Source organism: Bipolaris sorokiniana, assembly GCF_000338995.1.
Source record: "Bipolaris sorokiniana ND90Pr unplaced genomic scaffold COCSAscaffold_7, whole genome shotgun sequence".
Taxonomy (NCBI): domain Eukaryota; kingdom Fungi; phylum Ascomycota; class Dothideomycetes; order Pleosporales; family Pleosporaceae; genus Bipolaris; species Bipolaris sorokiniana.
Window position 1 is genome coordinate 1,663,163 of NW_006911901.1, and position 20,351 is coordinate 1,683,513.

Below are 20,351 nucleotides of genomic sequence, written 5' to 3' on the forward strand. Positions count from 1 at the left end.
AGCTAGAGAGGAGAGAAAGCTACTCAAAGCTCAAGAACTAGATGCGCGACGGCGGGCGCGGGCACAGGCAAAACTAGATCGTGAGAGGCAGAAAGCTGAAGCAGCTGCCCACCGGATAGCCCGCCAAGCCGCCCACAAACGACTTCAGAAAGCTATCAAAATCTCACAAAGGGGAAAGAAGCCTACCTTCAAGCGCTCTACTGAGCTAGCATCAAAGAATATTATCGTTGGCAGTAGTAGTGGTGGTGCGCAGCGAGCTAATCGATCAGCTGCACCACCATCACCACGCTCGCGTTCAGGCCGCCCCATCAAGCTGCCAATCAAATATCAGTAGATAGATCAAATAAACAATACTACGAGATTACTATACTAGAGTTTCTCGCGATAATAGCTTTTATGTAGAGCTCTACAGCTTCAAGTTTGTGATAGTACTGTTGGGGAGAAATCCGGCGTTGGCCCGTCCGCGGCGTTGGCCCGTCCGGCACCTCTAACCGACACCAACCAAACCTTGCTCGACCAGGCCACCAAATCCCTCTCGGGAAACCTAACTTCCATAAAAGCAGACGTAACCTCCCGCTCCGACTGGGCCACTCTCAAACAACACATCGGCACAGACATCGATTTCCTTATGCTGAACGCTGGTATTGGGGGAAAGGGAACGTGGGGCGACGCTGATTACTTTGATAGTATTCTCGGGACGAATCTGGGAGGCGTGGTGAATGGGCTCAATGCGTTTGTGCCGGTGATGTTGGAGAAAGAGAAGGAAGGGGGGAAGAAGGCGATTGTGATTACGGGGAGTAAACAGGGGATTACGAATCCGCCCGGAAACGCGGCGTACAATGCTAGTAAAGCGGCAGTAAAGACGCTGGCTGAGCATCTGAGTTTTGATCTCAAGGATACGAATGTTGGGGTACATTTGTTGGTCCCTGGGTGGACATTCACGGGGTTGGTAAGTTTTGCGTTGAATTTTCATGTGTGAGCGGAGGGATTTTATTTGGATGCGTTTACTAATTATTTGGTTGTAGGCTGGAAAAGTGCCTGGCAGCGACACAGAGACGCCAAAGGGTGCGTGGTCTGCGGATCAAGTGGCGGAGTACATGCTTGAGAAGATGAAAGATGACAAGTTCTATATCATTTGCCCCGATGGCCAAGTCACTGAAGAGACGGACAAGAAACGTATGCTATGGAGTGTTGGCGATATTATCGGCGGACGGCCGCCGTTGACGAGATGGCGCCCAGAGTACAAGGAAGAGGCGGAAAAGTGGATGGCGGAGCAGAAAGTCTAAAAGACAACCAGAAGCTTTCAGAATTTTAAAAATACACTCTAGTAGTAAAGAAAGTTGAACAGCAGTATTGTCCTATGTATCAGTATTATGAATATCTCGCGATGGGGTATCTACATGTCACACTCTTAACCTTTTCACTCCAACCAACTCCGTTTACTACCTGCCATTACGACTTCGCATCGCCTGCAGCAAGAATACTCAGGTCTTCTTTTGCGGTCTCAAATCTCTCTACAGGCGGGCGCTCCACCTTCTGCTCCTCGTCGGACTCTGGTTCTTCAACTCCATCGCTAAATAGTCCCGCCCCTTTTCCGGTGCTTGAACTGTGCTTACTTTCTTTTCCTTGCTCCTTCTGCACTTGATCATTGATGGTCTCAGAAATCGACGTAGGATTCCCAAGCTGTTTGTCAAACTCGTTTGAATCGACAGCCGGGGGTGTAGTAATGTTTACACTGGCAAGTGTAACCGTGCTAGCGTTGACATCCCTTCCTTCTGCTCCATCAACCTTGAGACGGAATGGATACGCGATGCCACCTGCTGTAGGACGTGTTGTCAGGGTATCGGTACTGGGAATGATGGTACTGGGTAATGCAGGATTATCTGAGGCTATGACATTCGGCGTGGAGGTATGATTGTCTTGTTCAACAGTGAGCGATGGTAAGCCCGAAGCAGCACGCTCAGGTGCCAGTCTTGTTGCGTCGGCAAGCCCAGGTTTTGGTAGGTCCATCTGGGACAGATCGTCCATAGCCATATCAGCCTGGCCTCGATCGGTAACAGCAGAAACGCGAGAGCGTGACCTCGCGCGTTTGAAATTCGGCATAGACAGTCCAGTTGTACGACTTCGCTTGGACTTGCTTTCCGTTGCACCATCTGTATCTGAAGGCTGTGGAGCTTCCACAGTGTTTGTTGGCTCGGTAACACTCTGCTCTGCCTTTCCTTCTCGTACAATCTGTATCCGTCAGCTAGAGGTACAGATCACGCCCTTCAATGATACGCAGACTTACGGTAGCTTGATCATGGGAACTGCCCCAGATAGACCACATCGACATACCCCAGCTCTTCTTCTTAGCCTTTTCATTCTTCATACCCTTGACCCGTCTTCCAGCGAGGGCTGTAGGGGGTGGCATTTCTCCATCAAAGCCCTCGAAACCTCTTCGCATGTCCTCAATCCTCTGATTCTGGATCTTGATCTTTTGCTTTGCAAACTTCGAGTTCCATTGCGACTGTGCCTTCATCCACTTGCTCACAGGGCCCGTTTTTGGCACGCCAACATCAATGCTAGGAATATTGAGAGCAGGGAGGTCTTCCTTGGCGGCGAGTGGATAGATTCGCCCATGTCGGTCGACGCGTTGACGAATCATATGATTTTCGAAAGGCGGAATCGGGTCACCAGCTCTGCCGACGCGGGGTTCCGCCTGTCCCTTCTTTTCAGTTGTCGAATCATTTTGTGGAGAATTCGTATTCGATGTGTTTGCACCATTGAATGGAACATTGGGGCCAGCTCTTTCGGATTCTGATGAAGAACTCGAATCACTGCTCAGATGGGAAATCGCGTCGTCGTCGAGTATGTCAATGGACTTCTTTTGAGCACACGCAAGTGCCCAGGCACCAAACTGAGCAATGCTACGGTACATGTGTTTGGCTGGCCGTGTAAAGCTGAGAGTAGGGCACACATGGCACAAGTCATCCCAGACCTGGAGCTGGACATTGGTTGGCTTGTAGTTGGCTACCTGAGCCTGGATCTCCTCGGCAGTTTGGTTGTTGGATGGCGGTGGTATATAGGCAAGTGGTTGTGCAGCTTTGTGGGCAAGGTAGATTTGCTCGTCTCTAAGCAACTCACCACCTCCTGTCTGAATCAATAAAGGCGGCAAGCCCCCGAGTGTTGGCTGTAAAGCTGGTGAAACCAGAGGGTGTGTCAGCATGTGGTTGGGAGTGTACAACTGGATCTGATCCTTGATCTCGACTCGCACGTCTTCGAGTTGCACCGAAAGCTGACTCTTTGGCCCTACGCTGTATTTACCGTCGGGCGAGATCCAGGCATCGGCGTCATGGCCCGTACCAGAAGGCTTTGAGCCATCTTCGAAGACAGGACGATCGTTGGAGGTGACGGAAAATCCGCGTACGCGGTCTGCTTTTTGCTCTTTGGTTTCTTCGCGGCCTTTCGCCTTCTTTGTCTCGTCGTCCTTCTCGCTTCCTCCTTTTGCCGATGTTTCGATTTCAAGCATGTCGTCTGCATTTGGAGGTGCTAGGACAGAGTCAGCTGCTAGTTGTATATAGCCGAAGAAGACAACCTACGCCAACTGATGCTGGGTTTGTGTAAGAACCCGTGAGGTGGGATATAGTCCATCTTGCCATCGCCACCTAGACTTGGGAAGCTATGCGTCAGATCCACCCAAGGGCTAATCAGGATCGCTCCCGCGGGTAAAGGTATGCCTTGGTCGCGAAGCGTTACCAGCATGCTCAAGACCATCCCTCCGCCCGCGGAGTCACCTGCAAGAATAATGGTAGTCGGATCATGCTTCTCTTCGAGGAGGTAGAGGTATACGGCCAAACCTACGACTGTTAACATGGAGCACAGATGGCCGGTTAGTTACCTACAATCATGCAGACCGCATGGAAACGGAAATTGTGGCGCAAGTCTGTATTTGGGAGCCAAAACCCTAGCTTTGAGTTTGCGCGCATGTCTTTGCATTTGATAGCGGTGCTCATCTACACTGCCAAAGAAGTAGGCGCCGCCATGGACGTAGAGCATGATGCGGTCGCCCTTGTGAATTGCTAATTGCTTTCTCGCCTCATAGTCCTTACGCATCTCAATCCATTCTGCCTTTAGTGTGGTTCCCTCGCGCCGCCACTGCCACCATTGTTCTCCTCCGACGGCCCTAATGCCCTTGGGGCCCAATTGCGCGGAAACGAGCTCGGCAGAGCGCTGTAACAGACGGCTTGAGATTTCCACCTCATTTACATGTACCCAGCGTGGGACCGGGACCCACTGCGAGGTGAACGCCTGCAATTCATCGACAGTATGTAGTGAGGCATAATGGAGGAAACGGCGAATGAGCTCGAGGCCTTCGTGGTAGGATATGTGCGCTGTAGGCTTCTGCGAAAGGGGCCGTCGGTTGAGATAATGTGAGAGATATGTCTGGATAATAGTGGGCGTAACAGCAGCGCCCACAGAAATCGTATTCACAGGCATCGCGGGTTTGATTCAGGGGTGCGGAACTGGCGGGACAGGCCAGGAAGACGTTTCCAGGAAGACGTCGAGTCACAACTGCGGGAGAAAAAAAGAAATACGCAACGCGTGACAAACAAAAGGAAAAGGAACAAGCAAAAGGGTGCACCAAGAATTGTCTTGTGAAGATTAGGGGCTATGGGAGCTTGGGGGCTAGAGGCAGGTGGAGATGATCCCCGGATTTGCGATGCATGCAGGTCCACTTCGTTACGTCATAGAGACCCTTTTTCCCGTTGTGCTGCCAAGCCCGTTATTCAACCCGCCCAATCCTGATTGTGCCCGTCATTTCCCCCTTGCCAACTGTCGGCCTTCCATGGACCTTTTTCTGTGCACATTAATGAACTAGTAGCTCCGATACTTACAATCATGAACACATGTCTTATGTTTTCAGAACAACGGATTAAGAACTCTTCAAGTAACTTCAGCGTTCATGTACCAAGACCTTGCGCACACCCCTCGTCAACAAAGAAGTGACAGTACTTAGCGCCTACTCAGTATGGACCTGAGTACTGCCCGCGCTAAGCACTGCTACTTTTTTGATGAGGTGGTGCGCACGTGACTTGCGCAGCAACTTGGGCAAAAAAAGTCATATTTTCTGCAAAAACATACGACAGCGGGGATTCGCCAGTGGTCACCCACCTGACTACTAATCCGCCGATTTCAAGCTTGTATAGGGCAGATCGGACGGGATGCCTAAATCCCTTGAATCTATGGCCGTATGTGCCAGGATATTCAAACAAATTTCAACATATTCGTAAAAACTGATTGTTTACGAACTTGGCTCAAAATGAAAGAGTGCTCATGTGATTTTACCGATAACCTAAACCTTGCTTGGCACCACCGCACGGGAAGAAGATACGTAACTACTTTCTATTCCCTTTTTTGCACTTGCTGGAGAGGCTGAAGAAGAAAGAAAAACAATAAACATGCGATATTGGAATCTTTTGTGCCATACAACAGAATGCATTACTATCAAAATTTCAGTACATGCTACAGAAAAGCTGGCCTATTATTCATTATATCTATTCCGCTAAAGCATCGATACACAATATTGTACGCAAAAATGTAAGGAAGTCGTAATGAACTCCCGAAGCTCGTCGTAACTACAAGTATGAAGAGAATGCCTCCTGCAAATCAAAGTATAGTTATTAATAACAACACCATCTTAGATATGGAAAGTGGGGTATCACATGCCAGTTACCCAAACTCCAGAAAATGTATAGTACGAGAAGGTTGAACTCTAGTTCCACGGCTATTTTCGAACTCTTTGTTGTGGCGCCATGTAATTCAGTCCGAGTCATAGCCTACTAGTGTTGATAGCAAAGCAGGTTTCTTGGTTAGAGTCGCATCACCAGTTTCCACTGGCGACACTGTAGAGACTTCTTCTTCGGCTGGGGCGTCTCGCTTCCTCTTCAAGATACCCAGGTTGATTCTCGACGCCGGTCCGCTGTCTTTTGATAGAAAAGGGTCAATTGCTGCTCGCGTATTGCCAATAAGCGTTTGTTGCAACCCTTGTCGGCTTTTTTCTGCTGCCAGCTCTGCCTTTAGCTTTCTCGTCTTTGAAGTAGGCTCAACAGCCTTGCTAATGTCTTTTTCCTCAAAAATTGGTTTCCACGACTGTTGCTCGAGTTCTTGGGCGCCCGAAGCGCTTGCGCCAAAGTCGATCAAGCCGGCACGCATCCGGTCTGCCTCTGTTTCGTCCGCAATATCTAGTCCTAAACTAAACTTTGCCTGTATACCCTCTTTTTGCATCTCTTCCTTCTTCCAGACCTTTCTCTTCGCGCGGAAATCTCTCCTGAGTCGTGCGTTCACATCGTATGGGTCCCGCCAGACTTCACTTTGATCGTAGAGTTCCTCTACCCTTTCTTTGTGTTTCTTTTCCGCGTTTTTATCTTCTAGCTTCCCCTCGAGGCTCGCAAAAGCATCTTCCCTCCGTCTCTGACGTTCTTCATCGGTTAAGAATTTGAGCTCTCCCTCAGCTTCTGGTCCTTTGTCTCCCGGTCCGTAGTCTCGCCGCTGCGCTCCTTCAACGACTTTGTACTCGCTATTCTTTGGATCGGTCTGAATCTCCCACCATCCACCGCAAGCACTGTGCTTCATGCGAAAACTCCATATTGGTGTGCTGTAATAGTTGCCTATCTTTTTCTTTTCGGCATTGAAACGTACGCCTTGACCGATGATGGCTGAAGGAGTGCAGTGGTCACACCACACGGCAAAGGGAAGCTCGAAGCGAACAGTAAGGATGCCTTGGGAGATCTTGTTTGCGCGTTTGCCGAGGGGATGCGAGTTGTTGTTGAAGCTCGGCGGGTTGGAGGCATCAGGCGGGTAGTACCGCCCCATGTTGAAGCCCTGCATCGTTGCGGGCCGTGATGCAGGGAGGGCGCGACGTGCGCTATGTCATAGGGAACCGGTGTGTGAACAATATGAGGTTAGGCTTTAAGTGCGGGAAAGACGTTTGGCCGCGGAGGTGGATGACATAAGCTGCCACTCCGATCAGCTGCATCGTCGTCGGTCTCCAGTTATGCCGATGGTCAGACAGCCGCAGCCTCGCTATGCCCAAACATGACGTCACCTGCAATGTGCGAATCGGTGAACTTACAATTGCTCCTATCTCAACGTCCAAGCCATGGCTAGCGGCGTAAGAAATTACTCGACTTGGAAAGTCATTTAAGGTTTCTCGTAGATTGTAGCACTAAAAGGCTTGTCTCTTTCTGTGACATGAATAGGGCCGAAACGGCCAGATATGCCCAACCTGAGTTCGCATGCGTCATTTCCAAGATGAGGGCTTCAATGTGCAATTATAGCAGGAAGCAGTCGAAAAATACGCTTAATCATATTCTTTTAGATGATAGGTTTATCTTTTCCTCGCATCCATAACGCCATCCAGCTGGTTACCAGAACCAAGAGTAGTCCCGTCGCCCATATCACAACCTTGCCGTCCCTTCTTCCTCTATATGACACTGTCGAATAACTTAAGCTTCGGGATCTGTGATGAGCTTGGTGATCTTTCCGATGGCAATCGTTTGACCCTGGTCACGGAGAGTGAAACGACCAAGCTGAGGATAGTCTTCGAAACGTTCAACACAAATGCTTCCGGCCGTACCGGTAATCTGCAATCGTGCAATGATGCTCATGCCCTTTGTCGCAAATCCAGGTGCTTTCTTTGATCGTCTTCCGGTACCCTTCTCAAGCTTGTGCAGTAGTGCGCTAATGGTGACTTCTTCTTGTGCTGCGTGGACGTGAAGAACGCAGTTGAAACCAGCAGTCACGATAGACTTGATGTCCAAAAGTACGACTTGAGCCTCAAACTGGGAAACGCAGTGAACGGGTCGCTTAGGCGAGCACAGCACGTAACCCTATATAGTTGCATAATCAGTATCCAGCTCAGTAATGTAGTCACAAAATTTACTTACGGGCAAGATATCTTCTTCTTCCACACCTCGGATTCGCACACGAATTTGGTCGCCGCAAGCCGCGCCAGGAATTTCGTCTTCCTGCTCACCGAACAGGGCGGAGATGTGAATGGTTTGTCGGTTGGGCATCATGAGGTATCTTGCAATTGTCAGTGTGTTTCAGGCAGACCTCGTACAAACAACTTACTTGTTCTCCTTCTTGATGATACCAGATTCGATCTTGCCTTCGATCATGGTGCCCATATCCTTATACTTTGCCGCGATGGGCATCATGAAGGGAGCATTGAGCTTGCGCTCAAGGGCCTGCATGTTATCTAGGTACTCAAGAAGAGATGGTCCATCGTACCAGGGTGCAAGATCCTATGAGTAAGATCGTCAGCGCAGCCGCTAACCTAGTTCTCTATTCATCTCACCTTGGGGACACGGGTCTTGATTCCAGTGAAAGTTTGAGCGCTGACAGGCATCATGCTAATGTCAGTCTTGGGGTTGTATCCGAGACCCTTCAAAAAGGCTACAACCTTGGTTGTGCATTCCTTGAATCGGTCCTCTGACCATTCGACAGTAGGATCGTCCATCTTGTTTACGACGATGAGAATCTTGTTCACACCCTGCGTCTTGGCCAACATGGCGTGCTCTCGGGTTTGCCCACCCTTTTCGAATCCAGTCTCGTACTCTCCCTTTCGAGCAGAGATGACAAGAATACCGACGTCTGCCTGTGAAGCACCACTGATCATGTTGGGAACGTAGGTCTTGTGGCCTGGGGCATCGAGAATCGAGTATCGTCGCTTCTCCGTCTCGAAGAAACCTCGACCGACCTCGATAGTCTTACCCTGCGCACGCTCCTCCTTGTTCAAATCGAGTGCCCATGAAATGTACCATGTTTCTCGACCAGCATCCTTTGCCTCCTTCTTGTACTTGTCAAGGGTTCGCTCATCAACCATGCCAGTGGAAATGAGGATACTGCCACCCAAGGTAGACTTTCCTGCGTCAACGTGACCCAAGAAGATGATGTTGACATGTTCCTTGCCATAGATTTCGGCGAGAGTCGCCTCGTCAATGTCGGCAATTTCGTTCTCAATGTCTGGTTGCTTGGCCATGGGCCTTTCAGGGGCCTTCTCTTTGGGAGTTGGGCTGTTGCGACCTGACGAGGGGGTTGGTGAAGTACGGCCAGAGCCTGCTGAAGCTGGGGTCGGTTCTCCAGTCTTTTCAATGGCCTTTGCAGCAGTCACCTTGGTTCCAGCATCAATGGTTCCCTTCTCCTTGTCGGCCTTTTCCTTGGCAGCGGATGGTGCCCCTGGTGTTCCGAGGCTAAGGACTTTGGTTCCGCCTGCCTTTTCAACCTTTGGAGTAGTAGTGTCGCCACCGATCGAGAGAACCTTGGCCTTGGGTGCACTGTCGCCGCCAATGGACAGGACCTTGGCCTTGGGCGCCTCCTTTTTGGCTTCAGCAGCGGGGGCGGCGCCCGCTGAGCCGGCAACGTCTGTGTCTCCCCGCTTCGCTATCCGCACAGGAGCCTGGCCTTGGCTTTGTTGCTGCTGCTGCTGCTGGGGCTGGAAGTTCTGCTGGCCCTGGTACTGGCCATAGTTGGGATAGCCCTGCTGCTGGCCATATTGTTGGCCATATTGAGGGTATCCTTGTTGCTGCTGGTAGTACTGACCCTGGTTTGCGTACTGGTTGTATCCTCCATATTGCTGACCGTACTGATTGTAGCCGCCCTGGTAGCCTCCATAGGCCTGGCCAGGCACGAAGGAGCTCGCGCCGGGCTGGAACGACTGCGCTCCGGGGGTGAAGGTGGGCGCATTGTTGAGATTCATGCCCTGCGCCTGCTGCGAGAGGCGCTCCTCCTCTTGCTCCCAGTTGTCCGCCATGGTGATGGCACTTTTTTTCTTTAAGAGGTGAGGACTGAGTTGGGGCGGGGAATGCGCTAATGGCCTGGGATGGTGGGCGTGTGAGAATGCGCAGAGAGGCCGTATAGGTGTCTAGGCAGCCCAGGAGCGATGTGAGGGCTAAATAGGCTGGCGATCGAGTGTCGTCGGCGAGAAGCGAAAATGTTGCCGTGTCGTTGATGCCCACGCAAGGATTTGGCGGGGTTGTTCGCAGTGGCGCAGTGGGGCTGACTCAGGCTTGAGCTGCTCTCGCTGCCTAACATTGGCCAGGGCGCCCTCGCTGCGACTGGCATCGCAGCCAGCAACAAACAAAGCCACTCACAAATAATAAGCCATGGCCCAGCCCTTTTCCATATCCTTCTAGCATTTCGTCATACTTTTCGCCCCTTCTCCTCGCAGCCTGCGCGTTCATCCGGTCCCATGATCTCATTGCTGCTCTTGACTTGTTTGTTCGCCGCACCCGCATAGTAATCCTCCAGGCGACGCTCATCTTTATTGGTCAAGATGGATGTCCTACTCTCAAAGGTATGACCATTTTCTGACTCTTCATACGCCTACAGAAGACCGTAGAGCTGCATATTCGTTCCCTCTCGCTGTCAGCAAACTGACAATATGCCAGGTCACCCAGCAGGCTATGAGCTATGCCATCAGAAGCGGCATAGCAATCACCAGCCACTATGCGCTCAAGCAGTGCGGCCGTCTGATGAAGACTGTCGACGGCCAGGAGAAGCAGGAGCTTGCTGCTCTACAAATGAGGTTGGATTCTAAAATCAATATCATATCCCCTGCCATCGACATGATCGAATTGATTGCAGCGCGTGGCAACACATCACTAGAATCCGCCGTTGGCTTGACCAAGTCGCTGCGGTGGGAAATCCAGACACTAGGCAATCGGGTTGAGAAGGCCGTAGCCGAGGAGCAGCTCACCAGGAGAGGAAGCTCGAGAGCAAAGTCACGCGATCAAAACATCATCGAACTCAAGGTGATTATCGGAGACATGAAGCGACTATTGGAGCGCATCGAGGACGCAGTGCCGCTAATCAACCTTGCCATCACCACATCTGGTGTCAACCTCTCCACCACGCTACCGGCTACAGTGTCGCCATCAAGGCTATTGCAAGCAAGCACCTTCCTTACCTCTGGTGACATGCAGTACTGTGCAAACAAGCCTAGAGCCCAGCAAATTGGACCAACGTTTACCCTATCTATGTACATGCTGTTCTCTGGTCATGCAAACCGACCTCACGAAGAAGATTTACGTGAGACGACTTGGAAAGAAGTCATTCACAAGGCCCGTGTCACGCTCATGAGGGTGCCGCTGGACAACGTCTACGACTACCCTACACCTTTTGGACAAGATAGTAGCCGGGCTGACGAGTCAACCCACCGTCACATACCATCTGAAAGTATTCTGCAAGAATTTGCATATCAGTTGCTCATCGTCGAAGACTTGGACGACGGCCGCATGCACGAGTACGAAGACGGCGAGCCACAGCCGGAGCCCTATGATGGCGTTCGTGAAGCTGGTGTCAGAGAGATCATACCCATCCACGAAGTTGCCAAAATCTTCTATGCCGATACTGGCAAGATTCTTAACATTGGTGCTGACGGCGAGAGCAACAACCCCATCTTGCTGCTCAAGAGAGACGTCAATGCAGCACCCCCGCGGCGCATGATGGAGCGGGATACGGATGATACTAATTATGAATCTGATGATTCCCACACTGTTGGCGGTGATGAATCAGATCTAGAGCAAAGTCAGCTCGAAGACCAACTGCGACGCGAATCAACTCCAAACCCAGAACCAACAGCCCCACAAGTGCCAGAACAACCAACATATCCCTGGCGTCTACCTCCCACACTTGATCTGGAATGGATGGCCTTTGAGGTGTACACTGAAGACCCATTGACCGACTCAGAGGTTGACGAGACAGAGGACTTGGAAGAAGAGGTCTCGTCGCCCACACTAGCAGATCGGCCAGCCCACAACGACCGTTCAGACTCTTCTTCTTTCCTCAGCCACTTCTCAAACCTTAATCTACAACCCAGCACGCCGACAGATTCACCAAAGTCCACACCGCATAACCAAATCATCCCGTCACCGGAGAAAGTCTCGGCGCCAGTACCACAGTACACGCAAGCTGCACCAACAAGCCTGCCCGCAATCAAAACTTCATTATCGCTCTTGGAAATGCTCATTCGTTTGACTGCACTGCAGCAATTTCAACAGTCATCCCACCTCGCCATCCCAGACGAATTCCTAAACTTCTTCTTATCGGATAGCAGCACAGTAGGTGCAGGCGGCGACGCTGAAATGCGCCGGCGCGTACGCCGCGAAGCCCGTATGCGAGTCGGATTTGATCCCTACGACGAAAGCCCAATCAAGCGTCGGGGCGAGGATTACCTCGAACATGAGTTACACGACGGGTACGACCCAGCAACCCCAAGAGAAGATGGCGCCGGCCAATCATACGATTACGATGGATATCCGATTGCCCGGCGCTCTTCATCTGCGTATTCACGCTCTCGCCCAGGTACACCGGGTCATTCATCTTCAACGTACAGTGCGACTCCTGTGTCGAACGCACATGCTGCATACTCTGCAGTCGATGTGTCAAGTACAGGTCGATCGGGTATGTCATACGGAAACACGGCATCGCCGAGTCCACTGCTGCGTCGAGCGACGACGCAGCCTGGTGGTCAACTGAAGACGCTCAAGCAGCCCAGTTTCCGGGCTCCAGCTCCGTCACGCCATGGGCATGATGGTATGTCTAGAGGAAACTCGTTTAGAGGTAGTGCACCGCCGGATACGCCGCCGGGAACTGTGGAAAGATAGATGATGGTGTTGAGTAAGAATGAGTTACTGGTAGGATTCGAGGTTCGTTCGATATGACAGAGCGAGGTGGATTGAATGATGCAAGTACAATGCTTTTCCATGGAAATTCGTAACAAGTCCATTATCCCAAGTTGCATGCGGCATTCATTTCGAGACAGGGCGTTTTATACCACTTTCCAATATTCTCAACGACCCAGCATAGAATTACATAGAAACATCACAGCATAGAGCGGCAAAGGCGCAATACACGTATTTTTTCTAAAAAAAAAACAACAACAAATATGGAGCATACATATTCAATTCCCACATGCCCCGTGTCTCTTGTCAAAAAAGCTGGAGACCGTAAACTACTAGTTCCTCCAAGGGAACCCAGTTTAAAGAAACGCCAATAAACGCCCATGTCTCGATCCCATAGTGATATTCCGCCCGTGCCATCATCCTCCAACACAGTAAGAAAATTATGAAATTTACTCCCAATCCTCCTCGTCGCTTTCCTCGGCAACCGCCTTCTTCTTGTCGTTCTGGGGGCTTCCTGGTGCGCGGCTTGTTGCTCCGCTGACAAGATCGTAACTAGCATCGCTGTCAGCCACGCTCTTCTCGTCGTTGGAGCGGCGCGGTTGGGCAGCTTGTGCTTTGGATTCGCTCGCGGGCTTGAGAGTGTTAACTGAGGCGGCAAGGTCCTTGGAAGCGGGCTTGGGTGTAGTTGCTGTGGGTTTGGAGGTGGCAGCCACAGTTGCGTTGTCGTCTGAGTCCTCATCTTCATCATCGTCATCCGAGTCTTCTTCAGATTCCTCCTCGTCCTCATCTTCATCCTCGTCATCGTCCTCTTCTTCCTCGGAGTCCTCGTCCCATGCGATCTCTTCGTCAGGAGCGGATGTGGAAGCTGGTTGATATTAGCTCTCTACATTATTTTGCAGCACAGATCATCTTCGTTAATAACATACCCTTGAGCATCTCTCTCCTCCTTTGTTCTTCGCTCTCGATGACGTGGCGTAGGAAGTAGTACCTGCACCAAAAAACCTTGTATTCTACCCTCTCTGGGACGCACTTCTCCATGGCACTCCTCAACTCTTCGTGCTTCTCCAAATCCTTGGCAATAGCATCCGTCTTGGTTTCCGCGTCGAACGAGGCTTTCCACTTCTCCCACTCCGGGCTGGCGGGGTCTTTGAGGAAAGAGTCGAGAGTCGAGTGGATCACGTGGAGTTGGGCATCAAAGCGCGTAGCGTGGACGACCTTCTTTCCGCTGCTGTCCTTGGACTCGAATAGAACATCGCCGTTCTTGGCAGCTTCCGAGCCAGACTCGGGCGGCGCAATAGTAACAGCGTCGCGGAGAAAGTTGCGGATATTGGTGCCAAACTTGAGGAGGGCTTCGTCAGCCGCATCTTCTGCCTTCTCGACATCCTTGAGACGCTTCGCAGCTTCAGACCTGAAGATTGCCAACATTCCCTCTGCCTCCTTGACAACATCTGCAACTAGAGACTCGGGGCGATCTGGGTGTGCTTCTATCTCTTCCTTTGTCTTGTCTTCCTTTGCCTTTTCTGCAGGGTCATCTTGCCCGGAAGAGACGGATTTGGAGGCCGACGATTCGCTGGGCTGAAGGGAAATCTTTCGGGCATGGCTGATAATGTTGGAGACACTCGCTGTCGCGTTCTTGGTCAAGGGTGCATACTGCTTGCTCGCATTATCATAGTACTGCTCACCCTGTGTCGCGTGGTGTCAGCGGCTGGTCGTCGAGACTCGCCCTTCATGCGACTTACCTGCTTCTTCACGTTGCCCAAGAAGCCTCCTAGCCTCGCCGCCCATGGACTGCTTGATATGGCCTTGTATGCATCCTGGAACTCGGCGTTGAAGTTGTTGGCCGTCTCGTTGTGGGTGCTGTCTCCGTCTGTGGACTGCTTGGTGGGGTAGCTCTCCTCCTGGATGTGGTCGTAGGCGGAATCCATGGCTACGATGCTCCAGAAGAGGAGCGATAGTACGAAGGTTTGCAGGCGGTGAGGTTAGGGATATGAGTCGTTGGTCAGCTGCATCAAGGGTTCAGAGCAGTACGAGCGGGGCCATGCATGATGCTCCGCAAGCCAGTGCGCTAGCTTTCGGGTGCGTATGTGCGCGGTCAGGTACAAGGCCACCATGCATCAACATAAAACAGCAACAACCTGTCATGTGACAGTACAACATAGCAGATATGATACTGGTATTTGAGTTTGCTTTTTAAAGTCCCTGAAGTATATTTTCCTTCTCTCTCTCCAACATGGCGGTTGGCAGCTGCGTTGTACATAGTACGCTTATCACACCATCTGCCATGAGCACTGCTCCCGGACCCGCCTCCGCCAGGCAGCGCCTTTTTCATGATGCGCATGGTTTTTTGTCGTCGTAATCAAACCTAGTCAGACCTCCTTTCACCTCTTCTTCTTGCCAACAACCGTCGTGAAACCATCCTCGTCAACCTCTGGCTCGGGCTTGGTCTTTGGCTTTGTGGGCACGAGCGCAGGCGCATCCGTCATCTCTGTGTCGTCGTCGTCTTCGTCACTCTCCTCATCCACACTATCCCACTCGCCCTCTTGGTTGGTCTCCTTGACGTTTACACTGCCAGTCGCAACCTCTTTTCCTTTTCTAGCCTCCCATTTTTTCTGCAGCGCATCCACCGTTGCGGTGCTGCCCTCGCCAATTTCTTTGCGTATTGTCATAATTTCACGCGCGACTGCGACTTCAGTATCGTCTTCTACTCGCACACCAAATTCATCCTCGAGGACCTGCAGAAGCATGATTTCCACATCTTCGGCATCGGTCAGAGGCTCTGCTGCAAAACGCTCCGAAATCTGGCCTGCAAGCCAGTCGCGCTTTTCTGAAGAATCAGGACCGCCCCATTGGTTTTGTACAGCGATGGTAAGGTTGGCCCAGTTGAAGAGCGCGTGCCAGATGCCGAGATCGAACTTTTCTTGGTGTTCCTCTAGACGGAGGAGTTGTTAGACATGTTTATGCACATATAATCATTTCTCTACTCACCAGCGATGGGCCCGAATACCGAAGTCATGTTGGGTGAAATGTTTGCTACGAAGAATCACTGAGCGCGAGTTTGCGTCACTCTGGGATAACTTTTTGAGGTTCTTATCGATAAGCAACCCCTCCATTTCCTTTGCCACACATGGGAACGTGATGCGCATGGGCTGAGTGTTTGCATATATACAGTCATCCATACAGGAAAAGATACTAAACGAGTGTAATCCAATAAAAAGATAGTGGGTTTGACTAGTAGGCTGACTCACTTGTCTGATATGGCGGCGCATTGCATATGCTGTAGTCAGCTGGCCTATCTAGACTTGACATGGCATTGCAGTATAACATGTTCACATACGAACCGACTATGGTTTTGTTGCAGTATGTAAGATTGAGAGATCTGCTATCACTGCTGAGCATATATATCTTATCTGCTAACCTAGCTATCAACTCCATTATCCTGTAGTTTTAATCTGCACAACCTACCTATCTACTGTAATCGCATAATTAGTGGGACCAGTATATTTCTGCTATTAAATTAAAGGAAAACAAGAAGCCATCGTCTGGTAGCAGAATTAGCTAGAAAAGCAGGGACATAAAGTTTCAATGTAGCTACAGAAGCCAAGATCGAGATGGCCGGAATAGCCACGATAGTCAGAACAACCATGATTATTTTCGAGCGTAGCAATACAGATGCTACCTAAGTACTATTTTCAATTAAATCAAACTCCGCTAGAGTCCTTTTTTAGGCAAGATTGCATGTTATGTAAGCAAGGATAGCCTACTGTCGTTCAAAATAAAACAGCTCCTCGATCTGATTCTCCATCAGCTTAGCCTAGTTTAACTATCTTGACTTAGCCTTGTGCAGTACACAAAAATTAGCTTCGTATACATATTGGGGAATAATGTTATTGATTAGGAGCTGGTTCTTGACTAAATAGCTCTTAGTCCTCACCTTGATATTAATTTATTGTCCTTGCTTAGCTCAAACGGTAGTATTGGCAATGAATGTTCGTAAACTAGTAGATGGTACAATCTACGGGCATTTAACAAAATCTGTACCTGTATAGTCTATTAAAATAGAGCATAGAATAAATAAGTATATAGTTATAGGACACTGCTTTCTGTTGAAAAATTAGACAAGATACCAAACTGTTCTTCTCACTTTCCTACAATTCTCAGATTCTTAACCTACAACTCAGAATTTACACCACTCCGTCACAATGAGGACTACCACCTTTCTCATGACCCTCGTCCTCCTCACCCCAACCGTCTTTGCTCGATGTCTCCTCATCGGCCCGGGCAACGGTCAAATTTGTTTCTTAACTGTAAGTACTCTGTTAACGTATTACTTGGTCCGAGTTAACTGTTCACTCTAGGGTGTTGTCTATGCGATTAGTAACCTAATAGTCTATACGAATCAACAGTACTGAACCAAAACTTAGTGCGATATTGGAAGCTCACCTGTTATTGTCCCACATAATGTATCTGCTTGCAGTATATTGATGATTCACATTGTATGGTTCGATCGCATTCCAAGTAGCACTTCATATTGCTGTACTTAGCTCTCATTCCAAGTAATACTTTGTATTGCTGCGGCCTCACTTCGACATAACAGGTTGGCTATTCGGAGGGCAAGGAGAGTTGGTACCTTTTTTCTTATATCTTTGGTATAATCAAATTCCTGTATTACATTGTTGTAGAACAACCAAGGGGTATAGTAGAAGAAGGCTTGAAGACATGAAGCTTGGCATGTTGAGTGAGTGAGCGCTCTACTCTTGTTGGAAATCACAAAAAGCAGCATTAAGTTCACAACGAACCTTGGCTATAACACGGTAGCATTGTCGGGCCATAAGGGAGTACGTAGTAGTGCACACTAAAGCACGCCCAAGGAGCACGATTGCAAATTTGTGGCTGGACTGCTATTTCATGAGGCTGTGTTTTTTAGTGAACCATTCTTCAATGACCAGGCGAGCATGTTCCCCTTATGCCACTGAAGTCATAGTCTTGCGTCATAGGAGTGTGGTGGACGGCTGGCGCCACTTGACTCATCAGGTGTCCCTATGGCAGATAAGACTAGAGAGTTTGCGGGTATGATACTCTACGAAACGCGAGATGTAGGCATTCTTAACTAGTCTCTAAATTGCGATGGTGGGGCAAAGCGGTACTATGCGTGTGTGTGGACCGCAACCAGTCCACGACGCATACGGCGGCACAGTCTACACGCTGCAGATGCAAACAAGTACGGATGACAACCAAAGCGCATCTCGGGATCTGTTCAGGGATAGTGGTGCAGATCGGGAGCTATGTCGCGGAGATGGCGTCCAAAGTTGCCAGCGTTGACGTCATGGGCGTAGCTAGACCCTGAGTGCCCTTCTTGTCCCTACAGTCCAAGCGTCGATCTGAATTGGAGCTCAAGAGCTTAAATCCATCTCGAATCCCTCACTCTGGACCCTGATTTTACAGGATTGACAGCTATCTGCATGGGGATCCACTGTTTTGTCCGATAATACCTGCATATCTTATTCCCAGTGCACGCACACCCCACTTCAACCGGACCGAATCCAGTTAGAGCGGCGTGAAGCTCATATTACCCCTACGCTTCTCCTAGGCGCGTTCACTTTCACGCCCCTCCTCAAACACATTCAATTCCTATCTGTACATATTAACATACCGTACACACAATGTCGGCGCCTACGTATGCCACGAGTGAAATGCCATCGCGCACATCCACCAATCGCTCTGGCGACGATGATGCCATTCCAGGAGAAGACACCTCGGAGGTAAGCTGTTGCAAGTCTATTTGAACAAACACGTCACTGATAAATATATAGGTTACCAGGCTCTTTGCAGAGCGGTTACAAGCTTGGAAACACGCAGTTGGCTACCTTGAAGACTACATTACCGCGACCGAAAAGACCAACCACGCACACGGCAAAGAGTATGAGCGGGTTTTGAAGGTTGTTGTTACATGTGCATCCCTTCTACACGCACGCTAACATAACATAGACCGTGAAAGATCCACTGAAGGAGGGCCACCACTTTGACCAGTCGCTTGGTGGTGTTGCAGGCATGTTTGAAAACATCCGATCAAACACCCAGGTATGCTGTTCCAACAGGAGATAACTGGGCTCTACTGACAGCGCTAGGGAATCTCCAACCAACACTACGAGACAGCTAAGCAACTCAAGAGTACCATCCTCCCTATCTTCGAGCGTCTACACACCGAAATCAAGAACAAGAGTAAGGAGCTTACAAAAGGCGCTGGCAAAGGCAGCAAGGCAGTCGACAAGGCACGCTTGCTCACTCAAAAGCACATTGAGCTTCTTGGACAACATGCTGCCGCATTTGACTCGCATAGTGGCAGTCATATGAAGGCTACTGACGACCCCTACATCCTAAAACGTGGGATCAACCACCGTCTGTACAAGCAGGTCCAAGAAGAAAACAACAACCGACAAGACCTTATCGCTGTGCAAAACTCTTTCGCACAGTTTGAGGCCCACATTATCCAGGAGATTCAACATGGCATGGGTCAATTCCTGCAAGTCGTCACCACGCAGGCCGAGCACACTAAAGCGGCGTACGGAGACATGGTTGGCACGTCTCAGCGCATTCCTCTAGACTTTGAGTGGAACGGCTTCATCCAGCGCAACAATAACGTTCTCATCGACCCCTCTGCTCCTGCACGAACTCTGGCAGATATCACCTTCCCCAATCAACACCACAGCGCGACTCAGCCTCTAATTTCAGGCTCGCTCGAAAAGAGGGGCAAGATTATGCGTTCTTATGACACAAACTACTACGTTGTGACGCCATCCAAGTTCCTGCACGAGTTCAGGACAGACGATGACTTTGCCAAGGACCCCGCTCCAGAGCTGTCTCTATATCTTCCCGACTGCGTTGTTGGTGCAGTCAACGGCCAGAAGTTCAATGTAAAGGGCAAAGATGTGTCCAAGGGCAAAATTGGTGGTGCCTTCTCCATGACGCACGAGGTGGCATTCAAGGCGCACACACCACAGGCTGCGCAGCAATGGTGGGAGGTAATTCGCCAGGCTGCGGGCACGGTTACTGCCGAGGCACCTGATGCCAGCGTACCTACAAGCCCCATTTCACCAGTCGACAAGCAACCTGCTCCCCTTCAGACACAGGGACTGGAAAAGACTGGATCCACTCCGGGCTCTGCTGTGCCTGCTAGCGCCACGACTCCCGCGCCCGCTGAGACGGTCAAGAACTAGATGGGTAACTGGTGTCGTGTCAGAGGGCTGAACAGGCTCCTGGAAAGATAATAGGTTGAATGTTGCTTGTTGATATGTTGGCTTTTATTGCGTATACACATACCCCCTTATACACAGATGCAGTTGTGCTATATCCCTATCCCTAATTATGCCAATACGCTTTTTACGTATCAATGAATATCTCAGTTGAAACATCAATCCCACATTTGCCGTACATTTAGATTGACTCTCTTGTTCGCCATCCACCCAGCCCAGTCTTGATACTGTCCAATCTGCTCGCCTTCTTCTTGTGCAGTACTACTAGGCCACGATTTTAAATAATCAGGACACGTCCCCGCCACAATCTGTGGAACCCCATGCCATGCAAACCGGGAGGGCCCACTCATATAAACCGCACTACCGGATCTCAGCCTCAGCGTTAGAACCTTATCACGCACCTCGCCGTCGTCCTGGACTTGCGAGGTGCCAAGGA

General features: G+C 50.2%; 9 protein-coding genes across 9 annotated transcripts in view; 4 read left to right on the forward strand and 5 right to left on the reverse strand.

Annotated features, from left to right (window-relative positions):
* Positions 1-1,286, forward strand: part of COCSADRAFT_171604 (uncharacterized protein) — a gene marked incomplete at both ends in the record, with an annotated part of 3,208 nt that extends 1,922 nt beyond the window's left edge. The window contains 2 exons of the mRNA XM_007702105.1: positions 521-949; positions 1,026-1,286. Of these exons, the coding sequence (XP_007700295.1) occupies positions 521-949; positions 1,026-1,286 (690 nt within the window). The remainder of the gene's footprint in view (positions 1-520; positions 950-1,025) is intronic.
* A 166-nt stretch (positions 1,287-1,452) lies between these two features.
* Positions 1,453-4,476, reverse strand: COCSADRAFT_89475 (uncharacterized protein; the record flags this gene model as incomplete). The annotated part of the gene is made up of 4 exons (XM_007702106.1): positions 1,453-2,232; positions 2,288-3,528; positions 3,579-3,836; positions 3,882-4,476. 4 exons carry the CDS (start codon positions 4,474-4,476, stop codon positions 1,453-1,455), a joined length of 2,874 nt encoding a protein of 957 aa, XP_007700296.1.
* Positions 4,477-5,458: 982 nt separating this feature from the next.
* Positions 5,459-6,920, reverse strand: COCSADRAFT_37117 (uncharacterized protein). Its single transcript, XM_007701684.1, has one exon. The coding sequence runs from the start codon at positions 6,850-6,852 to the stop codon at positions 5,800-5,802; it is 1,053 nt and encodes a 350-aa protein (XP_007699874.1). The 5' UTR covers positions 6,853-6,920; the 3' UTR covers positions 5,459-5,799.
* A 268-nt stretch (positions 6,921-7,188) lies between these two features.
* Positions 7,189-9,990, reverse strand: COCSADRAFT_199919 (uncharacterized protein). The gene is made up of 4 exons (XM_007702107.1): positions 8,339-9,990; positions 8,113-8,285; positions 7,926-8,064; positions 7,189-7,868 (listed from the first exon to the last, which is right to left on the reverse strand). Exons 1-4 carry the CDS (start codon positions 9,791-9,793, stop codon positions 7,485-7,487), a joined length of 2,151 nt encoding a protein of 716 aa, XP_007700297.1. The 5' UTR covers positions 9,794-9,990; the 3' UTR covers positions 7,189-7,484.
* A 325-nt stretch (positions 9,991-10,315) lies between these two features.
* On the forward strand, positions 10,316-12,647 carry COCSADRAFT_160750 (uncharacterized protein; the record flags this gene model as incomplete). Its single annotated transcript, XM_007702108.1, has 2 exons — positions 10,316-10,336; positions 10,431-12,647. 2 exons carry the CDS (start codon positions 10,316-10,318, stop codon positions 12,645-12,647), a joined length of 2,238 nt encoding a protein of 745 aa, XP_007700298.1.
* Positions 12,648-13,114: 467 nt separating this feature from the next.
* On the reverse strand, positions 13,115-14,590 carry COCSADRAFT_90511 (uncharacterized protein; the record flags this gene model as incomplete). Its single annotated transcript, XM_007702109.1, has 3 exons — positions 13,115-13,530; positions 13,592-14,348; positions 14,405-14,590. 3 exons carry the CDS (start codon positions 14,588-14,590, stop codon positions 13,115-13,117), a joined length of 1,359 nt encoding a protein of 452 aa, XP_007700299.1.
* A 231-nt stretch (positions 14,591-14,821) lies between these two features.
* On the reverse strand, positions 14,822-15,694 carry COCSADRAFT_37120 (uncharacterized protein). Its single transcript, XM_007701685.1, has 2 exons — positions 15,651-15,694; positions 14,822-15,594 (listed from the first exon to the last, which is right to left on the reverse strand). The coding sequence occupies exons 1-2, from the start codon at positions 15,676-15,678 to the stop codon at positions 15,044-15,046; spliced, it is 579 nt and encodes a 192-aa protein (XP_007699875.1). The 5' UTR covers positions 15,679-15,694; the 3' UTR covers positions 14,822-15,043.
* Positions 15,695-16,836: 1,142 nt separating this feature from the next.
* COCSADRAFT_37121 (uncharacterized protein) lies at positions 16,837-17,101 on the forward strand. The gene has a single exon (XM_007701686.1). The coding sequence runs from the start codon at positions 16,865-16,867 to the stop codon at positions 17,018-17,020; it is 156 nt and encodes a 51-aa protein (XP_007699876.1). The 5' UTR covers positions 16,837-16,864; the 3' UTR covers positions 17,021-17,101.
* Positions 17,102-18,073: 972 nt separating this feature from the next.
* On the forward strand, positions 18,074-20,238 carry COCSADRAFT_199924 (uncharacterized protein). The gene is made up of 4 exons (XM_007702110.1): positions 18,074-18,424; positions 18,476-18,601; positions 18,651-18,743; positions 18,791-20,238. The coding sequence occupies exons 1-4, from the start codon at positions 18,326-18,328 to the stop codon at positions 19,877-19,879; spliced, it is 1,407 nt and encodes a 468-aa protein (XP_007700300.1). The 5' UTR covers positions 18,074-18,325; the 3' UTR covers positions 19,880-20,238.
* Positions 20,239-20,351: the final 113 nt, after the last annotated feature.